This window comes from Brienomyrus brachyistius, chromosome 17, assembly GCF_023856365.1.
Source record: "Brienomyrus brachyistius isolate T26 chromosome 17, BBRACH_0.4, whole genome shotgun sequence".
Classification (NCBI taxonomy): domain Eukaryota; kingdom Metazoa; phylum Chordata; class Actinopteri; order Osteoglossiformes; family Mormyridae; genus Brienomyrus; species Brienomyrus brachyistius.
The window spans coordinates 5264857-5282238 of record NC_064549.1 but is presented as its reverse complement, the minus strand read 5'-3'; the positions used below and the strand labels follow the sequence as shown (position 1 = coordinate 5282238).

The 17382-nt window shown below is 46.2% G+C and overlaps 2 protein-coding genes across 2 annotated transcripts; one reads left to right on the top strand and one right to left on the bottom strand.

The window, feature by feature from the left end:
- Positions 1-616: 616 nt before the first annotated feature.
- Positions 617-6572, bottom strand: cdkl1 (cyclin-dependent kinase-like 1 (CDC2-related kinase)). Its single transcript, XM_048980507.1, has 10 exons — positions 5891-6572; positions 5447-5628; positions 5135-5256; positions 4264-4336; positions 3924-4014; positions 3522-3722; positions 3205-3287; positions 2841-2897; positions 2552-2704; positions 617-1794 (listed from the first exon to the last, which is right to left on the bottom strand). Exons 2-10 carry the CDS (start codon positions 5612-5614, stop codon positions 1693-1695), a joined length of 1050 nt encoding a protein of 349 aa, XP_048836464.1. The 5' UTR covers positions 5615-5628; positions 5891-6572; the 3' UTR covers positions 617-1692.
- Positions 6573-8135: 1563 nt separating this feature from the next.
- Positions 8136-17298, top strand: LOC125711525 (transforming growth factor beta-1 proprotein-like). Its single transcript, XM_048980506.1, has 7 exons — positions 8136-10053; positions 13884-14156; positions 14277-14354; positions 14585-14732; positions 14821-14971; positions 15616-15726; positions 16282-17298. The coding sequence occupies exons 1-7, from the start codon at positions 9711-9713 to the stop codon at positions 16327-16329; spliced, it is 1152 nt and encodes a 383-aa protein (XP_048836463.1). The 5' UTR covers positions 8136-9710; the 3' UTR covers positions 16330-17298.
- The last annotated feature ends 84 nt before the right edge of the window (positions 17299-17382 follow it).

Genomic DNA, 17382 nt, shown 5'->3' with positions numbered 1-17382 from the left:
TGGGGTTTGCACTCCATCCTGGGTTATTCCCTGCTTGTCCATCGGCTCCAGGCCCCAACAAGTGGTTATAGAAGATGGATGGATTAAAGCAAGTTATGGCATTAACCATTGCTCGAGAACAAAGATAATGGAATCTTGCAGAGTAGAATATTGCAGGGGAATCTATTTCTCACGGGTCTTGTGCAGGTTCTGGTGCTGTTTGCTTTTTTAAGCTAGGGGGGCATTAACATCCATGAGATCTTACTCACGACGTGTGTCTGTCCTGAGGTGCCACGCACATACATGCAGAAGGCTTTCATAGTCCTCATTGCCGGTAAGTGAAGACACCATTTCTGACTTCCACATCTGAACCATGAGGCGTGACACACCCCCCACTAGTGGGACACGTAAATATCCACTTAGGTGGCACGGGGATATTACAGCACATGGCTTCTCCACTCTCACGGCTGCCTTCCCACTCGTCTCAGATGATCCCCACATTTCCTTTCATAGTGACCGCCTTACGGACTTTCTGGAGTATATGTAAGCGCGTGCTGGCTGCACTGTGAACAAAATCAACGTCAAGAAGCCATAAAGGATCTATTAGCCTCTGAAACAAAACACCTCACTGTTTAGTGACTTTGAGGAAATCGCTTTATTCCTATAACAACATATGAAGAGAGCTTTTTTAACCAGTCACAAATGCCAGACTCCAGTGTAAGCATCAGTTCTGTTGGCACATCTTTCTAAAACATGCCAGCGTTGCATTTTGTAGCATCTGTAAAGATTCAGGTATCACCCGTGTCCTTCAGACCAGTTCGCCTTCTCTACATTTCGTCACAGGCGAACAAGCTGAGGATACAGCCTTGTACTCGGTGTCCTTACCCTTCCCTGCCTAGGGACGCCTGATAGCCTAGAATCCATCCTAATGGAGAATTTGGCAACCTGCTGCGCCAGCACTAGCTCGATGCTGCTCCCTACTGGCCACAATAGGTACAGCAGCCATTTTAAAAATTAATGTAGCTATTTGTTATGAGAATACACCAATGTCTATCACTGTTGTTCCAATGCAACTACAGGACTGGGAGAAACAAGAATGTAAGCACAACAGATACTGAATATTTCTGTAAATGTCGTAAATACATAAATGCCTTCTTCACCAACTCTACTTCTGACGTGACTAGATATTTAGTTATCCTCATTCTGACTGTGACAAATCTATAAATACTGTTCAGTACCAGAATAAGCTACGGATTAGCTGAAAATGATCATAGTAATAATGGTCATAACTGAAATACATATTATAAGCTGGGAAAGACACAGTATTTAAAAATACAACAAATTCATAATCCATTTTTATCGCAGCATTATTGGAAAACATGTAACACAAATAATATCTTTTACAAATACCTTAAGAGAAAATATTACTCCATAATAACAATAATTTAAAAAATGTTGGAAATGTTTCCTATTTGATTTATTCAGTCCAGTTAAAGGGATTACCAGTACTGGCCTGTCGTTGTAGGTACAAACATCTGGCTTATCAGCACTTCTGTGCCTGTTCCTCATGCCTTTTAAAATAACACATTTTCTACTTTACAGTCTCCCTATTCCCCACTCCCATGGCGACCAAGCACACAAGCATCATTCACATGGACGCTTTCAACTGACAAATGTACAGAGACACACAATTTCTCCTTCAGTCACTTTTGGTTAGATGTTAGGCAGGTGATGGGCGTATCTGGGCTTGACCAGTTTCTTGACTTCGGGGGCAGGTGAGATGTTGCTGCTGGGCAGCTGAGGAAGGTACTGGAGCTGGAGGACACAAGTCGGCCAAAATAAACATCCACCCAAAGATACAAAAGACACACAGGGACAAAAGTGCTCCAGTGTCAGTCTGACAAGCCGCTGCAACGTTCCAGTGCTGTAGCATATAAGTAACTGGCAGTGACTTTTAGTTGGAACCGTCCCTTGTCGTCTCTGCACTAGTGTAACTTGCCTTGCCCTGACCAAACGCAATGCTACACTACTACACTCACACTGTAGGTGATTCCAGGCTACTGTTCCACAGGGTGAAAGGTGAGAGAGCCCAACCAGTCATTAAACCAGATAAATAAATTTATAATGAACAAGACCGCATATGGAAATATAATAAAACTACAAATACACACTGATATGACTGATGAAAGCTACATTTTCCAAATATAACTGCACAATATAATTAATTTTATTAAACTTAATATGTTCAAAGAACATTTTCTTTTGAGCAGTAGGGGTCGTAATTTCTCCCCCTACACCCCTGATAAAAATTGCTCGTAACCATGCTGGGCGGCCTGCCTGAGACAGGCTGCACTTGAACAGCCTCTGGATGCTACATGCCACTGTTTCCTAATCTGGTCCTTGGGGACACGCAGACAGCCCATGTTTTTGCATGCTTTCAGACGGAGGGAGCAAAAACATGGACTGACTGATTAGGGAACACTGCTAAATGCTTTATTTAGCAGGTTACAGCATGCATACAGCAATATTTTGTATGTGATGAAGTAGAAGTTGATGGTAAAAAGATCCGCACCCCTGGCTGCCTGCGTCTGGGGCCCCTGTCAGGCTTCCTTCCTGCACGCTCTCCCTCGCGCCCCCAGCTGACCCCTCCCTCTTCGTAGAAGTAGGGGAGCGCCAGCAGCTCCTCACAGGACAACCGCAGAGAGGGGTCCATCACCAGGCATGACTGTAGCCAGATTGAGATGGAGGGGTGGGGGTGTGAAAGACATACACTTTTCTCTGAAGCAGCAAAGCAAATAACCCCCCTCTTTCTCCCAGGTCAGAGGGGCATGCAAACATAAAGATAGAAAGAAAACCATCACCTTCATCACTGTGAGGGCCTGGGGAGAGATGCCAAGAAACCGCTTCTCCAAGGGCTCCTGTAGAACATTGAGAGCCACAATGTTGATCACCAAGTATTCATTAGCCAATCACTGACAGCCACCATGTCAAACGCCAAGCATCTGTCAGCCAATCACCAATAGTCACCATGTCAGTCATCAAGCATCGGTCAGCCAATCATTGAGAGCCACCACAACAGTCACCAAATATCCATCAGCCAATCACTGAGAGTCAAACACAGTGGTCACTAAGCATCCATCAACCAATCATCCAGGATCAGTACATAAATGAAAAATATGTCAAAAGTATTTTAGGATTAGGATTATGATGGAGTCAGAAGGTTACCATGGTATCTGGTTCAGGGATACTGACGCCACTGAAGAAGACATTGGAGCGGAACACCTGCTGGTGGCGAGGGATCAGGTCACCTGTGAGAAGGAGACAAGAAGGTTATGCAGTGCAGTGTGAGGCTGTGTCCACGTCAGTGTCCACTGCAGCTTTACTGCCAGTCATAACACTGCACCACATAATTACCTATTACACCCACGGATATTTTAATAGACATAATTCAAGGTAAGAGCCTTGCTTGACACAATGTCAGGGACTTCACTCTGCAGGTCTAGCTTCTCTGCTTCCCTAACAACCCCTCTAGCCTTTGGTACCTAGAGTCTTGCGAATGAGGTACAGCTGGTCCACATCGGACCTGCCTGGCCACAGTGGGTTCCCGTATAGAAGTTCTGCAAAGACACAGCCAAGGGCCCACACATCCACGGGGGGACCGTACTGAGTGTCCCCCACGAGCAGCTCAGGAGCTCGGTACCACCGCGTTGCCACGTAGTCGGTGTAGTCATCACCTGGACCAGCTGTAGTGCAACGCATACAGAAATCGTCAGCGACCAACACACCATGCAAGCTTTAGTGAAATTATTCCGTAAACAGACACGAGAATCAACCAGGTGACTGTTTGTGAGCTACATGAAGAGAATCTGATGTCACTCTGCTATGAATAGCCAGCCAATGCATATTAGCAGCCAAATATCCAGGAAAATCCCTCTGTGATTTACTGAGAATCCTGGCGAAGCCAAAGTCACAGAGCTTGATGACCCCCGCCTTGGTCAGGAGAATGTTCTCTGGCTTCACGTCGCGATGGATGCACTGGGGAGGACAGATGAGCTTTGCGTCAGGAATGCCGTTTTGGACAATCGTGGGATTCCCCCTTTAGCCTTTAAGCTAAACAGACAAGTTCTGAGGAAGTCGCGCAAGAAAAATGACGTCATCAAGAGCCTAAGTGACACAACATAGTGGAAAAAAATAGGTGCAGTATTGTTTACAACGTGGGCAGGTGGAGGACACACAAGCTGTGAGCACACAGGGGAAATAACGATAGGGACCGGCAGTACTGACATTGTGTTTATGACAGAAGTTGATGGCCTGTAAAGTCTGCCACACGATGCTCTTCAGCTGAGCCTCTGGGACTCTGAAGGAGACAGCGAGAGGGGAAAGCAGGACTCTCGTCAGACAATATGCTGCCCACATAACTCATGCCTTTTTAAAGGCGTGCAGGTTCAAAGCAGCTCACTTGTCACCACAGTAACTGTAGCGCCGTCTCCCCCGGCAACCAGCGCCTTTGTTTGCCAGGGTGGGTAAGGTTACTGCTGCAGGGCATTGTGGGAAAGCAAAACTTAGTCAGGCAGTAAGAAGCCTTTGTGGTCTGTCTCATTGTACGGCTCTAAGAAGAATCTAAACGATTCTTTTGTCCCCTGACTTTAGAGAAAAAGCCAAGCAGCATGTGAATGTTCTTAACGAGTTCAGAGTACAAGCTCTGCTATTTAACCTCATTGTTTTTGACATGATGTGTTTCTCGTTTCCAGGCAACACACTTCAGACTGTATGTTCACCTATACATGACCCCCCACCTTTTCATTCGGACACGAAACCCTTCTAAAACCCACATACGCAAATAAGATAATGAAGATAGGATAAGACAGTAGGCTAGATTCTCTTTAATATAAAAAGGGAAAAAATTAAACATAATGTGCAAAAATAATGGAAGAACATGCATTAGGAGTGAGGATGGAACTGAATAATAAAGTGAATAAAAATAATCAGTAATATTCTCTGCCATTTTAATTAATACATAACATCATTACATAATAGTAATAGTGTATTTCTCCCACTCCATCAACCCTGCATCGAAAGTGCATGACCAGCGAGTCTGTGAGCACAGAAGGATGGGGGCCGGATCACCGCGGACGGAAGCTGTCGGGAGTCTCACCCGCGAGGGTGTCTGTCCAGCTCGTTGAGGACGGTCAGTTCACAGAACTCAAAGACAAGGTGGAGACGTCTCTTCCTCCTGAATACCTCCAGGAGGTTCACCAGGTTGACGTGCTTCAGCTGCTGTAAGATCGAGAAAGGCGCCAGCGATCAGATGTGATCTGGGAACCACCCTCCACCATAATGCTTCCCTACTGAACTAAACCAGTGACCGAGTTCAGTGCCTTAAATCCCGTGTTACTTTAACCACCTCGAGTTATTCATTTGCTGTCAGTTAAGTTGTGTGTGAGCACGGTGTTATATCTCTCTAAACCTTCAGCATGCGGATTTCCCTTAGCGCGATCTTCTTGATGACAGGATCATCTTCCGACTCAACAAACTTCTTGATGGCCACTATCTGCCCGGTCTCTCTATGGCGACATTTGAAAACCACGCCGTAAGAGCCCTCTCCAATCTTGGCCAGTTTCTCATACTTCTCCATTGGGAAGAGCAGGACTGCACAAACACAGAATGAACATTAACCAACACCTGTTTCCACTGTAGTCCCAGGTCCCCCACACCAAAGAGGGACGTTTTTTGTTTAACTAGAATTGAGAAAAGCTGAATAATTAAGTACGCATTATTCAGATACGTAATGGTCCTTTAAATAGCCTTTTAACTAAGAAGAGATTTTAGTATTTTACATTGTGAAATAGCAGGAAAAGAAAGTATCTCTTTAGATGAACACGAAACAGGTACAATGAATGTGTTTTCTCACCTTTCGTCAGATATCACTTTTAATTCACAACAGAAATAACTCGTATCTTCTAAGGCGGGTCTCCAGCTCTGCGAACGCGTACGTTTTTTGCGTATTATTTGCACTTTCCCACGTAAGTAAACATAGAGTTCCCGTTAGTGTCCTGATCTCAGTGCGCAAAACTGCGCTCCCGTTTCAATTAAGTTACTTTGCATTTTAATTAAATGAAGCGACGTCGCGCACAAATGTCTGTTATGCTCCATTAAGTGATCGTTTGCGTTGAGGCGACATTTTCCGCGTTATTTTCTCCGACTTGCGGTTTTATTTGCTGCGGTAACGACGCCGTTTCTACGTCGCTGACACCTGCTATCTTGGTGTCCCGGTGTATGGTACTTGTTCCGCGCAAAAAAAATAATATGCCTGTCTTCGAGTATGTTACAAATTCTCCCAGACTGAGTAAAAACAAAAGAAAAATAATTACAACCACAGAATCTGGATAATTCCCCGTGGTCCCGGGAGTGCAGGATATTTTGCCGTGGCAGACATCGTGAAAAAAATGGGTACAATTCAGAACTCCTCCCACTTTAGATCAACCAATCAGGCGCTGATTTATGTTTACAGAAGGCATGTTTTAACAATATTGTAAAATTACCGAAACCAATGGATGTTAGTGTTTAACACATACGCTGATATATCTGTCGTATATTAGCCCATATACATAAAATTGGTTAGACTGCAGCCCGTCTCATGAAATTTGCTCTAGGTACCCGACATAGTACCCTTAAACAAGACTGCATCAATGACTGAAACTTCGGCTTTGGTAAAAGTGTCAGCTAAGCATTTTAAATAAAATCTACTGCTATGGCCTGGATTTACATTTACGGCTAAATGTAAATCCAGAAGTGAACTGGACGCACTGGAGGGAGTGGAGGCGAGGGGCGCAGGTTTTTTTTTACTCGCAGGACTGGGGGATTTCAACTAGCTGTGGGTGCAGAATTTTATGCTTCCTCCCCGTGTTCGTATGACTTTTGCCAGTTGTTGCAGTTGCGATTAAACTGGTGACGGCAAAGTGTGACGGTGCGAGGGAATATCTCTATTTATTGCTCTATATATCGTTCTGTATTCTGTCTTATTCTCTCCCATGATTAGTCCCGGAATCGAAGAGACTCCATTGAAACGTGCGGTTATTGGAAATCAACAGACGGATAAGTTTTACTTAACTTTACTTAGCTTAAATATGGATGTATTCTGGTACCTGATGTCTAGCGTTCTATTCTTTGGTACAAAACTTAGTTTAAGCACCAGAGGGCGCAATAAACACATAAACGTTGAACATCGCGTCTTGGATTTCAAACTGTTTTGTCCTGTAATTATGCCTATATTGTACAGATGTACCGGCTAATATTACATCAGTATCATTAATACCTGCACATTAGTTGCTTATCTGAAACCTTTATCAAAAGTACCATGCATTTTTATTTATGGGTTACACCTAGATAATATTGCCAATATGCTTTTTAGGAGTATTACAGCAGGTCCTCTCTTGTGAAGTAAATGCACACACATCACATAGCTGACATCCTTCAGCTTCCAACTGCATCACTTTAGGTGCAATACGCTGCTTGCTACCGACTAAGTAGTTTTGATTCGCTGTGGGTTATTATCCAGTTGCGGGTTCTTAATGTGTACGACAATGTTGGTCCCGTTTCTCCAACTAATTCGTGCTTTTATAAGCTTTTGTTTGTGTGTTTCGTTCATTTTACTATTTAAATATCTTACAGAACACTTAGTCTGCTGAATTATAACTGACACGTTTTGTAATTTTGAGCTAGTGGAAATTAATTAATATTCCCCTAAAGAGAATTCTGAGTAAAGCTTCTTTTTAGAGATACGGAAATATTTTGACTGGAAACACCCCCCAGCTACAGCTGATAAGTTAATTCGGTATCTGTGACTTTCCTACAGTATATGTACATGACTTTCCCCCGAGCAACTGGGTTTCCCCCGTAAATCTCCATGTAATTAGAATACCATGGCTCAGCCGGCCATGCATGATGCGGACAGGCACTTCACCCCTGTAAGCACTAAGTGCGGTACTCAGCTACAGGTCTGACTTTAAAAGCTGTGGACTGATCCCTTTACGCGCAAGTCGGCGGGGGTCTTATAATTGCCGGCCGCCAGGGTTTATTCAGCCAGCGCTTGGTCCAGCAGCGAGCCTCACTTCCTGATGGTAAATGAAACCGGTCGGCCGCGCTGCTCCAAGCAGCAGATGTTCAATACCACAGCCTGCTCTCATTTCCTGGGCGGAGAACTCGCTATTCTAGCAAAGCAACAGGAACCAGTTCAAAAGCAGCTGAGAAAACGGCGAAGCGCACATGAAGTGCATCTGTGTCACCCACAAGCTCTGACAAGCTGTTAGACCGTAGCCAGCCTTTGACACCAAAAATAGGAGGAGAGGCGGAGATCGGGCTGGTGGAAACGGAGGATGCAAAAGATTTGAGAAGAGTTCATCGGCACAATTTAAAAGAAAATAACAGTAGAAGAATGGCAGGACGGATGGACTGAAAAGGGGAAAGGAAGGACGCCTGAGAGCTGATTACAGACCCTTTATTTTCATTACTTCTGCTACTGTAACTGTTGCTGATTTCCGAGCGGGGCCCGGTTTGTGAGCCGTATTCGGTGTTTCAAGAGCCACGAGTTGGGGCCGTGGTTTCATATCGTTTAGGCTCAAAGCGGTTCTATTTATCTGAAGCCAGCAGGTGGGTCGTTTTTGCAGTATATTATAGGATTAATTCTTAATCATTTTGTCCGTGCGTGTGAGAATCAGTGGGAAAGCACTAGCGGAGATGGTCTTTGGGGAAGACACCGAAGTCCCTCAAGCACTTGGTTGTCTGAATAAAAAAAAGGAACTCTTCATGAAGTCCGTTAACATGTTGAAAAGTCATACTGCTTTTTCAGTTTCGATCGTCTCTTATAAGTAGAAAAATGTTAGCCTGAATTACTGTAATACAGTGCTGCAAATCGTAGCATGTTTTGACTGTTTCGTGTATTTCCATTGCTCATTTGACACTTGCACTATTTTTTTTTTATCTGCAGTTCTTTGAGGGTTTTGAGATTATAGCACTTGATGCAGTCGACTCGTGCCGTCATTGAGCTAAAGAGGAAGTTCTGTTCTTATAGTTCTGTATGTGTTTGAGATTTCTGTACCAGTTCCTGCAGGGCGAGTACGGTGAGAAAGTCCCAGAGGTTCATTCTGCCATTTATTTGACTATATAGGCGAGGTTTAATCTCCTGGGGAAATTATTGGAACGTTAAAGTCTGATGACGCTATTTTGTAAGCCTGTCCTTCGGCAATGAAGGAAGTGGAGTTTTAGGTATAACAGGAAACACACCAATTAAGTTTTGTCGAAACGATATTCAGGCTAAAATGTATTCGACCATCTCTCATAAGAGACCTTGTTGAAGTCACGTGTCTAGGAGAATCTGCAGCAGTCTGTGTAAGACAGTGTAAGAGGAAGCTGATGTTGAAATTGCACTTTAGGGGGTGAAACAAGGAGTTTCAGGTTCGTGTTGCCGCTGGCATTTGTGTGGGTGTGTGACGGTTCAGCAAGGCTTTCTGGCTGGAAGCTCTGAATTGGATTCGGCACCAGGGCGGTGCTCAGAAACTCAGGCTCCTTAAGGGTGTGAGAGTTTCCGTGGGGGGGGGGGGGTGACCCCTGACCCTGGCCGTCAGTGCAGGACAATCAGCAGAGGTTACAGCGAGACGCCTTTGCTCTCACACCTCCTACTCTGAAGGTATTTTACATTTTCCGGGGCGGCCTTAGTGACTGGGAGGTTGACCATGTGGGCTGGTTGGCTGACTCTGGCTGCAGTCTGGGTGCTGGGCACCGTGGGTGGCAGCGACGGAATGTCGACCTGCAAGACGCTGGACCTGGAGCTGGTGAAGAGGAAGCGCATTGAGGCCATCCGGGGCCAGATCCTCAGCAAGCTGCGGCTGCTGAAGGAACCGGAGCCCGAGGAAGGCGACGAGGGCGAGAACATCCCCGTCTCCTTGGATTCGGCTTACAGCAGCGCGGTGAACATGAGCGCGGAGTGGGCAAAGCAGCACCAGGACCAGCCCTTGTCTCCTGAGCAGGAGGAGGAAGAATACTTTGCCAAGGAGGTGCACAAGTTCAACATGATGAGTGAGTGGAGGTGTGGGGATGTGTGTGGTACATCAGTGTAATGAAAAACAAGCATGGCCACATGGATGCACAGCCCATGACAGGCACACAAACAGCTAAACACAGAGACAGGCACACATCCAGCCAATCACAGAGACAGGCACACACACAGTTAAACACAGAGACAGGCACACATCCAGCCAATCACAGAGACAGGCACACATCCAGCCAATCACAGAGACAGGCACACACACAGCTAAACACAGAGACAGGCACACATCCAGCCAATCACAGAGACAGGCACACATCCAGCCAATCACAGAGACAGGCACACATCCAGCCAATCACAGAGACAGGCAGACACACTTCTAAACACAGAGACAGGCACACATCCAGCCAACCACAGATACAGGCACACACACAGCTAAACACAGAGACAGGCAGACACACTTCTAAACAGAGACAGGCACACATCCAGCCAATCACAGAGACAGGCACACACACAGCTAAACACAGAGACAGGCAGACATCCAGCCAATCACAGAGACAGGCACACACACAGTTAAACACAGAGACAGGCACACATCCAGCCAATCACAGAGACAGGCACACATCCAGCCAATCACAGAGACAGGCACACATCCAGCCAATCACAGAGACAGGCAGACACACTTCTAAACACAGAGACAGGCACACATCCAGCCAACCACAGATACAGGCACACACACAGCTAAACACAGAGACAGGCAGACACACTTCTAAACAGAGACAGGCACACATCCAGCCAATCACAGAGACAGGCACACACACAGCTAAACACAGAGACAGGCAGACATCCAGCCAATCACAGAGACAGGCACACACACAGTTAAACACAGAGACAGGCACGCATCCAGCCAAACACAGAGACATATGTTCATATGTTTGTGGGGACCATCCGTTTATTTCTATGAGAAAACCTTAGTCCCAGCAATTACAACCTTACCCCGTACCCAGACCTAACCTTAACTGTAAGTAACCAAGTACAAAACTTTAGGCATTTTCTGATTGCATTCAAATTTTTATAAAATTGAGGTCTATATTGTGGGGACCTGAAAAGTGTCCCCACAAGCTAAAAACTAACAGATTTTACCACATTTTGGGGACATTTGGTCCCCATAATATGGTAAATACAACCCCCTCCCCCCACACATACAGCCAAACACAGAGGTAGGCACACAGACACAAATACACACATGCATCTGAATACACATGTAGACCCAGACACACACACGGATGCGTGAATCTAAAAACAGATATACACACATGCACATGTACACACACACAAACAAACTGGCTGTTCAGATATAAGAGCAGCATCCTGTCATTTGTGCCTCGAACCCACGGGATTTACTGCCAAAAAAGGCAGCATCCCTGCATAAACAGGCAGCCAGCACACAGATGTGTCCCATTCGCAGGGTCCCCATAACATGCTGATCTTCAGAATTGAGGCTCTGCTAGTGCTTGCCGCAGTTTGGTTGGCTTCAGCTTTGTCGCGCTCCCAGAATCCCCAGCATTACCTCTGCTGCTGTCTCGCATGGTGCCCCCAAAATGTTTTCTCTTCCCTGTGAAATCTCTCCATTGGCATGCTATTCACTTGCTATAGAAGAACTATCCATCCAACCATTTTCTGTAATTGTCCTTAGTCCGTCCTTAGGTCTTTGTTTTTGTTTTTCCATCCTGTGCTTTTCCTCCACAGCCATTTTGGAGCAGGAGCTACTCACTTAACACAGCAGAAACAGGAAGCTTTTCTGCTAGGAGAAATAAAAATATATCAAACACCAAGACGACTAGAGGGTTAAACGAAATTCAGACTGAGGCTCAAGGGTCCTTCTGTTTGATCCGGAGATTCCCTGTTAACCCCCCCCCCCCCCCACATCACCTCGTATTTCTTTCATGCTGTATTTCTCAGTCGCGCCTTGTCGCACTAGCCAAACAGCTCCGCGGTACCTGCCTCGCGTGAGCTGGACGTCACCAAGAAGCAGTTCTCTGACTCAGCTCGTTTGAGATGGTTGCCCACGTGGGATTCTGGCAGGCAGGAAGGAAGCCGGCAAACTATTGATCGCAGAGAAGCCGGGGTTCTGTAAAAATAGTGAGGAAGTAAGGCTTCCTATCGTCATGGTTTTGCAGCGCACGCCTTGGCCCCCCTCTAGGCCTCTGTATCGCCTGTGCCCTACCTTGGACAACCACCATGTTGTAGAGTAATTATGACAAAGGAAGAGAACATTCTGGGCCAGTATTTTAGTTAATTATCCAAATATTTAAGCATCCCGAGGCAATCAAAGCATGGTGTTCAGATAATTTTCCAGTTCTTTTGCGATTTTCAGCATTTGTGTCTCGTTAAAAAAACAGGAAACTGATAAACGTTCTACCTAAACTAGTGTTTTACGGTGCCAGCATTCACGTAGGCTGAAGGATGAGGAACCCTTGTTACTTTGCACATTATTCTTAATCTCAGCAAGGCCTTTGGATACAAGTCTTGATTGCATGCACTGGGGTGTAAATCGCACTATTTGTTTCCAGTTTCCAAGTGGCAGGCTTGGCAAAGACAAGCTTTATTATTTTGGTGATTTTTCTAGGCCAGTTCGGTATTTTCTGTTTATTATTAACTCTCCATTAGTTTCAGCTGCATTACCTTGGTAGCTGTGTGGCTCTCTGTTAGAGTGTGAGAAAGGGCAGAGCAGCAGAGAGAAGGCTAGGGAGAGAAATGTATGCACTGGGATGGAAGACGGGGTTAATGTACAGTCACGAGTGTTGTGTAGTACGGTCGGCAGCTACTTAAGTCTGCTGGTATCCCAGGTCTCACAGGAGTAATTACAGAGCTGCCTGCCTGCCTGTCAGGACAGCTGTCCGGGTTTACCTGTGTAGAGACTCTGATTAAACTCACAAATCTTCCACACCAACACTCAGTCTCGTGCTGTTTTGACTTCTGGCTCTTTAAGGGGTTTTGTTTTTAATATCACACTGGTTTCGAGATTATTTCATGGCTTTAGTCTGCAGAATCATGCTTTGTGTATGTTCCACAAAAGCATCAATGGCATTTTAGAATTGGTAAGTTCAAAAAAACATGCTTTTACTGAAGAGTTTCCATTAGAAGCCTCCTAAAAGCACACAGGGATTGTCCCTTAGTCCCAGAGAAATCAGCCCTGGCTTGACTGGCCCTCCTTTTCCTCCAACCGTCTCCTATCCTCAACTCTTGTCATCCGCCCGCACTCACGGCTCACTTCCTGTTTTCCTTACCCCTTTTTTTCTCTCTGCTGGTTACCATGGAGATGTCACACTCCTTCCACTTGCTCCACTTCTCGTGTTGGCTTGTCATCCCCCAGTGTCACTTGGACACCCCTGTGAACCTGTAGTTTCCAGTACACATCCCAGGGTGGCTCATTCTGGCCTGGGACAGGGCAGTGGCCCATTTGAGCCGGACCAGAGTCAGAGTCTCGATGTCTGAGCCGGTCTCCTCCAGGGTTGCTCTGGTCCCTCTCCCACCCCTTGTCCTTACACCTCTTTTCATTGCAGGGTTGTGACGCAATACCCGACAGCTTCTCAAAACCCAGAACCACTGGATCTCAGTTCTTTATTTTGTGTCGTGGCCGGAAAGGGGTCACACCACAGTCTTCTCGCGATCTGTAGTATACTACGACGCATGTTTACTTGGGCTAATTGCAGCGTTGCAGTAACACTGCTGCATCAAGACCACATCACTGCCTCCAGTGGGCCGACAGCATATTAAGTCTTGTGCAAAATGAGGTAATGTAGACAATGTAGTTGTTCTGCATCGGTACGATGAAAAGCTCTACTTTTCCTCCCTCCAGATCCCTCTGATAACAATGCGCATCAGATGATGTTCAATCTGAGCGAGATTCGGGCAGCGCTGGTGAACGAGCAACTGCTGTCCTACGCCGAGCTACGGCTGCCCATCAAAACGGTTACCATGGACAAGGACGAAGAGCAGAGGATGGAGCTGTACAGCGGCGTTGGCGAGAAGGCTCGCTACCTGGGGTCACGCTTCGTCAACTCCAAGATGACGAACCAGTGGCTGTCCTTCAATGCTACACAGACCGTCAGGGATTGGCTACTGGGCAATGGCAAGTGTGTTCATGAACTGTATGGCGACCACGGCCGAGATCGTTGCGTCATCAGCGGTAACGTTGGTCCACGGTGCGGTCCTCATCTCCGCTGTGTGCTGTGTGTTTGTCATTCCACAGAAGATATCCCGCAATTCCAAATGAAGCTATACTGTAGCTGTGGGGGTTCGCCTGAAAATTTCAAGTTCCAGATGTCAGGTATGCTATTTGCTGTTGGTTCTTGTTGGCTGGTCTGAGGCGGCTGCTTCCATTCGTAGAATTATTTCACTGAATCTGGAGGTGTGACACTGCTGGCAATGGAGTTTAATGCAGAACCAGATGATTTGCCAGGCTTAAGTCTAGGGTTCTTGTGTCCTGCCAGCTTCCCCACACAAACACCTCTGTCTGTTCTGGAGGTAAATTTTTCACTTGACTGTGTCACCCTGTAGGAATGACTAACACGAGAGGGGACCTAAAGACCGTGTCCCAGAACGGTGAGAAGCCGCATCTCCTGGTGATGTCGATCCCTCAGGACCGCGCCAGCCAGCTCACGTCACGCAGAAAGCGCTCTACTGCCACCGAGGAGTCGTGCTCCGAGTGAGTCCAACCACTCCCAGGTGTCAATCTTCACGAGTCGTTGTCAGGTGGGACAGAGGATGATAATCTAATGTCCTTTTAACTACAGAAACAATGAAGACTGCTGCGTGCGTAAGCTGTACATTGACTTCCGGAAAGATCTGGGTTGGAAATGGATCTACAAGCCGAAAGGATACCACGCCAACTACTGCATGGGCTCCTGCACGTACATCTGGAATGCGGACAATAAATATTCTCAGGTACTCATTAAGAGGCTTTAATGGGTTCAATTAAGCGACCCCCCCAGCCAATCACAAATGTTTTGAGTTTAACAGACCATGGATATCGATGGATGCATGTTGATGTATGCCTGTAAGCCTGGGTTACAAATACTCTCTATATTGTGTGTATATGTGGACACAGCTCATTAATGGCCGTGCCACACCAACGTGCAGTAACCCCCCCTGCTGCTGGCAGGACAGCCGGGGTCTTGCGGTTTTTTCTAAATGCAGCATGGAATGCGCTGTGTCCCGAGGTCGGTAATCCCACTGAACCATCACATTGAGCCATCATCCACTGTAACATCCGCCATAATTCAAGGGTCTCTGTGGGATTGCAGGGTTTGGGAGTCTGCTTGTGTTTGAGTTTAAATACTATGTATGCTTAGAGGGAATATGTTTATGTACATTTATATTCAAGTATATATTTTTGTACGTTATATATGTAAGTGGGTGTGTATGTATGCAATCCAATGCCACTGAGTAAGTTTAACTGTTTCCTTATGAGTTTCACATAAGGAAGACAAATGAGCCAGTGGAAGGTGAGTCAGACTGAGCCCAGCAGCATGAGCTGATTTTGGGAGTCTCTCCCCCATTAAAAGTGGTTCTGTTTGTTCCTTTGGCAGATCCTGGCTCTGTACAAACACCACAACCCAGGGGCGTCAGCACAGCCCTGCTGCACACCTCAGGTTCTGGACCCCCTGCCCATTCTCTACTACGTAGGGAGGCAGCACAAGGTGAAAGACTGGCCGTCACACTCTGCACATCCTGATTCTGCCGAGTTCGATGTGTCCCTGGGTCCAACAAGGGGAGGGGCTCGCGTTTCACTTCTTTAACCAATCACAGCCTTCATTGTGTGACATCACCGCATTGGTCTGTTTTTTTTCTCATTTTCAAACTCAGGAATCCAACTAGCAACAGTGTGGCTCGGCGGGCTAAGCCCCTGTGCTTGAAATCGGAAGGTTGTTGGTTCGCACCTTGTTATTATTATTATCATTGCTTTTATCGTCATGATGAAATAAAGACACACATTACATTGCTCTGTACAGCCGTTGCAGGTTGTGGTGATGTCATACAATGAAGACGTTGATTGGTTAAAGAAGGGAAACGCAAGCCCCTCCCTTGTTGACCCAAGGACACGTTGAACTCGGCAAAATCAGGATGTGCACCAATCTCCACTGCTGCACGGTGTTACACATGAACGGGATCGCTGGTCCGTGGTCTGAAAGGAGGTTTTCTTTCCTCCATGAACTCCTGAAGGTGTTCTGAAGGTGCCCCTGTTCTCGTTTCAGGTAGAACAGCTGTCCAACATGGTAGTTAAGACCTGCAAATGCAACTAAACACGGATGAGAGGGATGGGTGAAGGAGAGGCCATCCAAAGATTCAGACTCAAACACAAGCGATGAAAAGGATGTGGAGAGTTCCTGCCTGGGGAGTCCCCGTCTTCCCGAAACCAGGAAGAATCACCAAAGGAGAAATAATTTGAAATTCTCATATATGCATCTTATATAAAATTATACTTTTATACATTTCAGTTTCCTCAGAGGTATTAAATATCTTGCATAGACTGAATTAATTTATTTTCGGCAGTCTTACAGCTGAGTTTTGTTGTATAGTAACTTGGGAGGCAGCTGAATGGGGCAGTAGCATGGTGCTGACATGGGCCTTGTTGTACGAAGGGAATTTAATACACTGGACCGTGCGTCATCACACTGGACCGTGCGTCATCACACTGGACCACACTCAGCTGAGATCTTGGAGGGTCCCGGGTGTCCGCACGCCATTAAGGAGTGTGATCTGTGACAGCGGTGGGGACTCCACGGACAGAATAGGCGCTGTCACCACATGAAAAGGACAGCGGGCAGACAGCGGTCACCTCAAGGATGCCTTTCTGACCAGAGGGCCGTCAGAGCACATGGACTTCTGGAGGAGTCCGGGCTTCCAGCCTTGAAGGAAGAGCGTACCAGTGCAAGATATTCTGCTTTTTGGAGACTGAGTCATAGTACATCTGAGATATCATTATACAATGGAGTGGGATGACTGGATTAGGGTTAATGTGAACCTGCCTTTCAGTGGTTAGACTGGTTAAACCCTCCTGCCCCTCAACACACACCTGACGGAGCACGCTAACTCCTTTGGCCTGCTTGCTTGGCAAAGTCCTCGTGTTTATGAGATTCGTGTTTCATTTTACGCTTTTGTATCCGATGTATGTCTTAGTTGTTTTAGTCCTGGGTTAATTACACCTCATGTTAAGGGCATAATTATTATTACTACAGAATACAGTACATAAAAAAACCTGTTTTGCTTTAGTCCAGCTTTCGGAGTTTCATTGGTTATTAACATGCTGCTGTGGCGGTTAAAGGACCTTTATTACTGTAGTTTACACACTTCAT

Bases quoted from the DNA above. Each gene is read 5' to 3' on its own strand.
- cdkl1 (XM_048980507.1), bottom strand. From the start codon at position 5,614: ATGGAGAAGTATGAGAAACTGGCCAAGATTGGAGAGGGCTCTTACGGC. The intron at 5,257-5,446 runs GTTTAGAGAGAT...TCGATCTTACAG, and splicing joins GGGAAATCCGCATGCTGAAG to CAGCTGAAGCACGTCAACCT. The intron at 4,337-5,134 runs GTGAGACTCCCG...TGTCTCCTTCAG, and splicing joins CTGGACAGACACCCTCGCGG to AGTCCCAGAGGCTCAGCTGA.
- LOC125711525 (XM_048980506.1), top strand. From the start codon at position 9,711: ATGTGGGCTGGTTGGCTGACTCTGGCTGCAGTCTGGGTGCTGGGCACC. The intron at 10,054-13,883 runs GTGAGTGGAGGT...TCCTCCCTCCAG, and splicing joins GCACAAGTTCAACATGATGA to ATCCCTCTGATAACAATGCG. The intron at 15,727-16,281 runs GTGAAAGACTGG...TTCTCGTTTCAG, and splicing joins ACGTAGGGAGGCAGCACAAG to GTAGAACAGCTGTCCAACAT.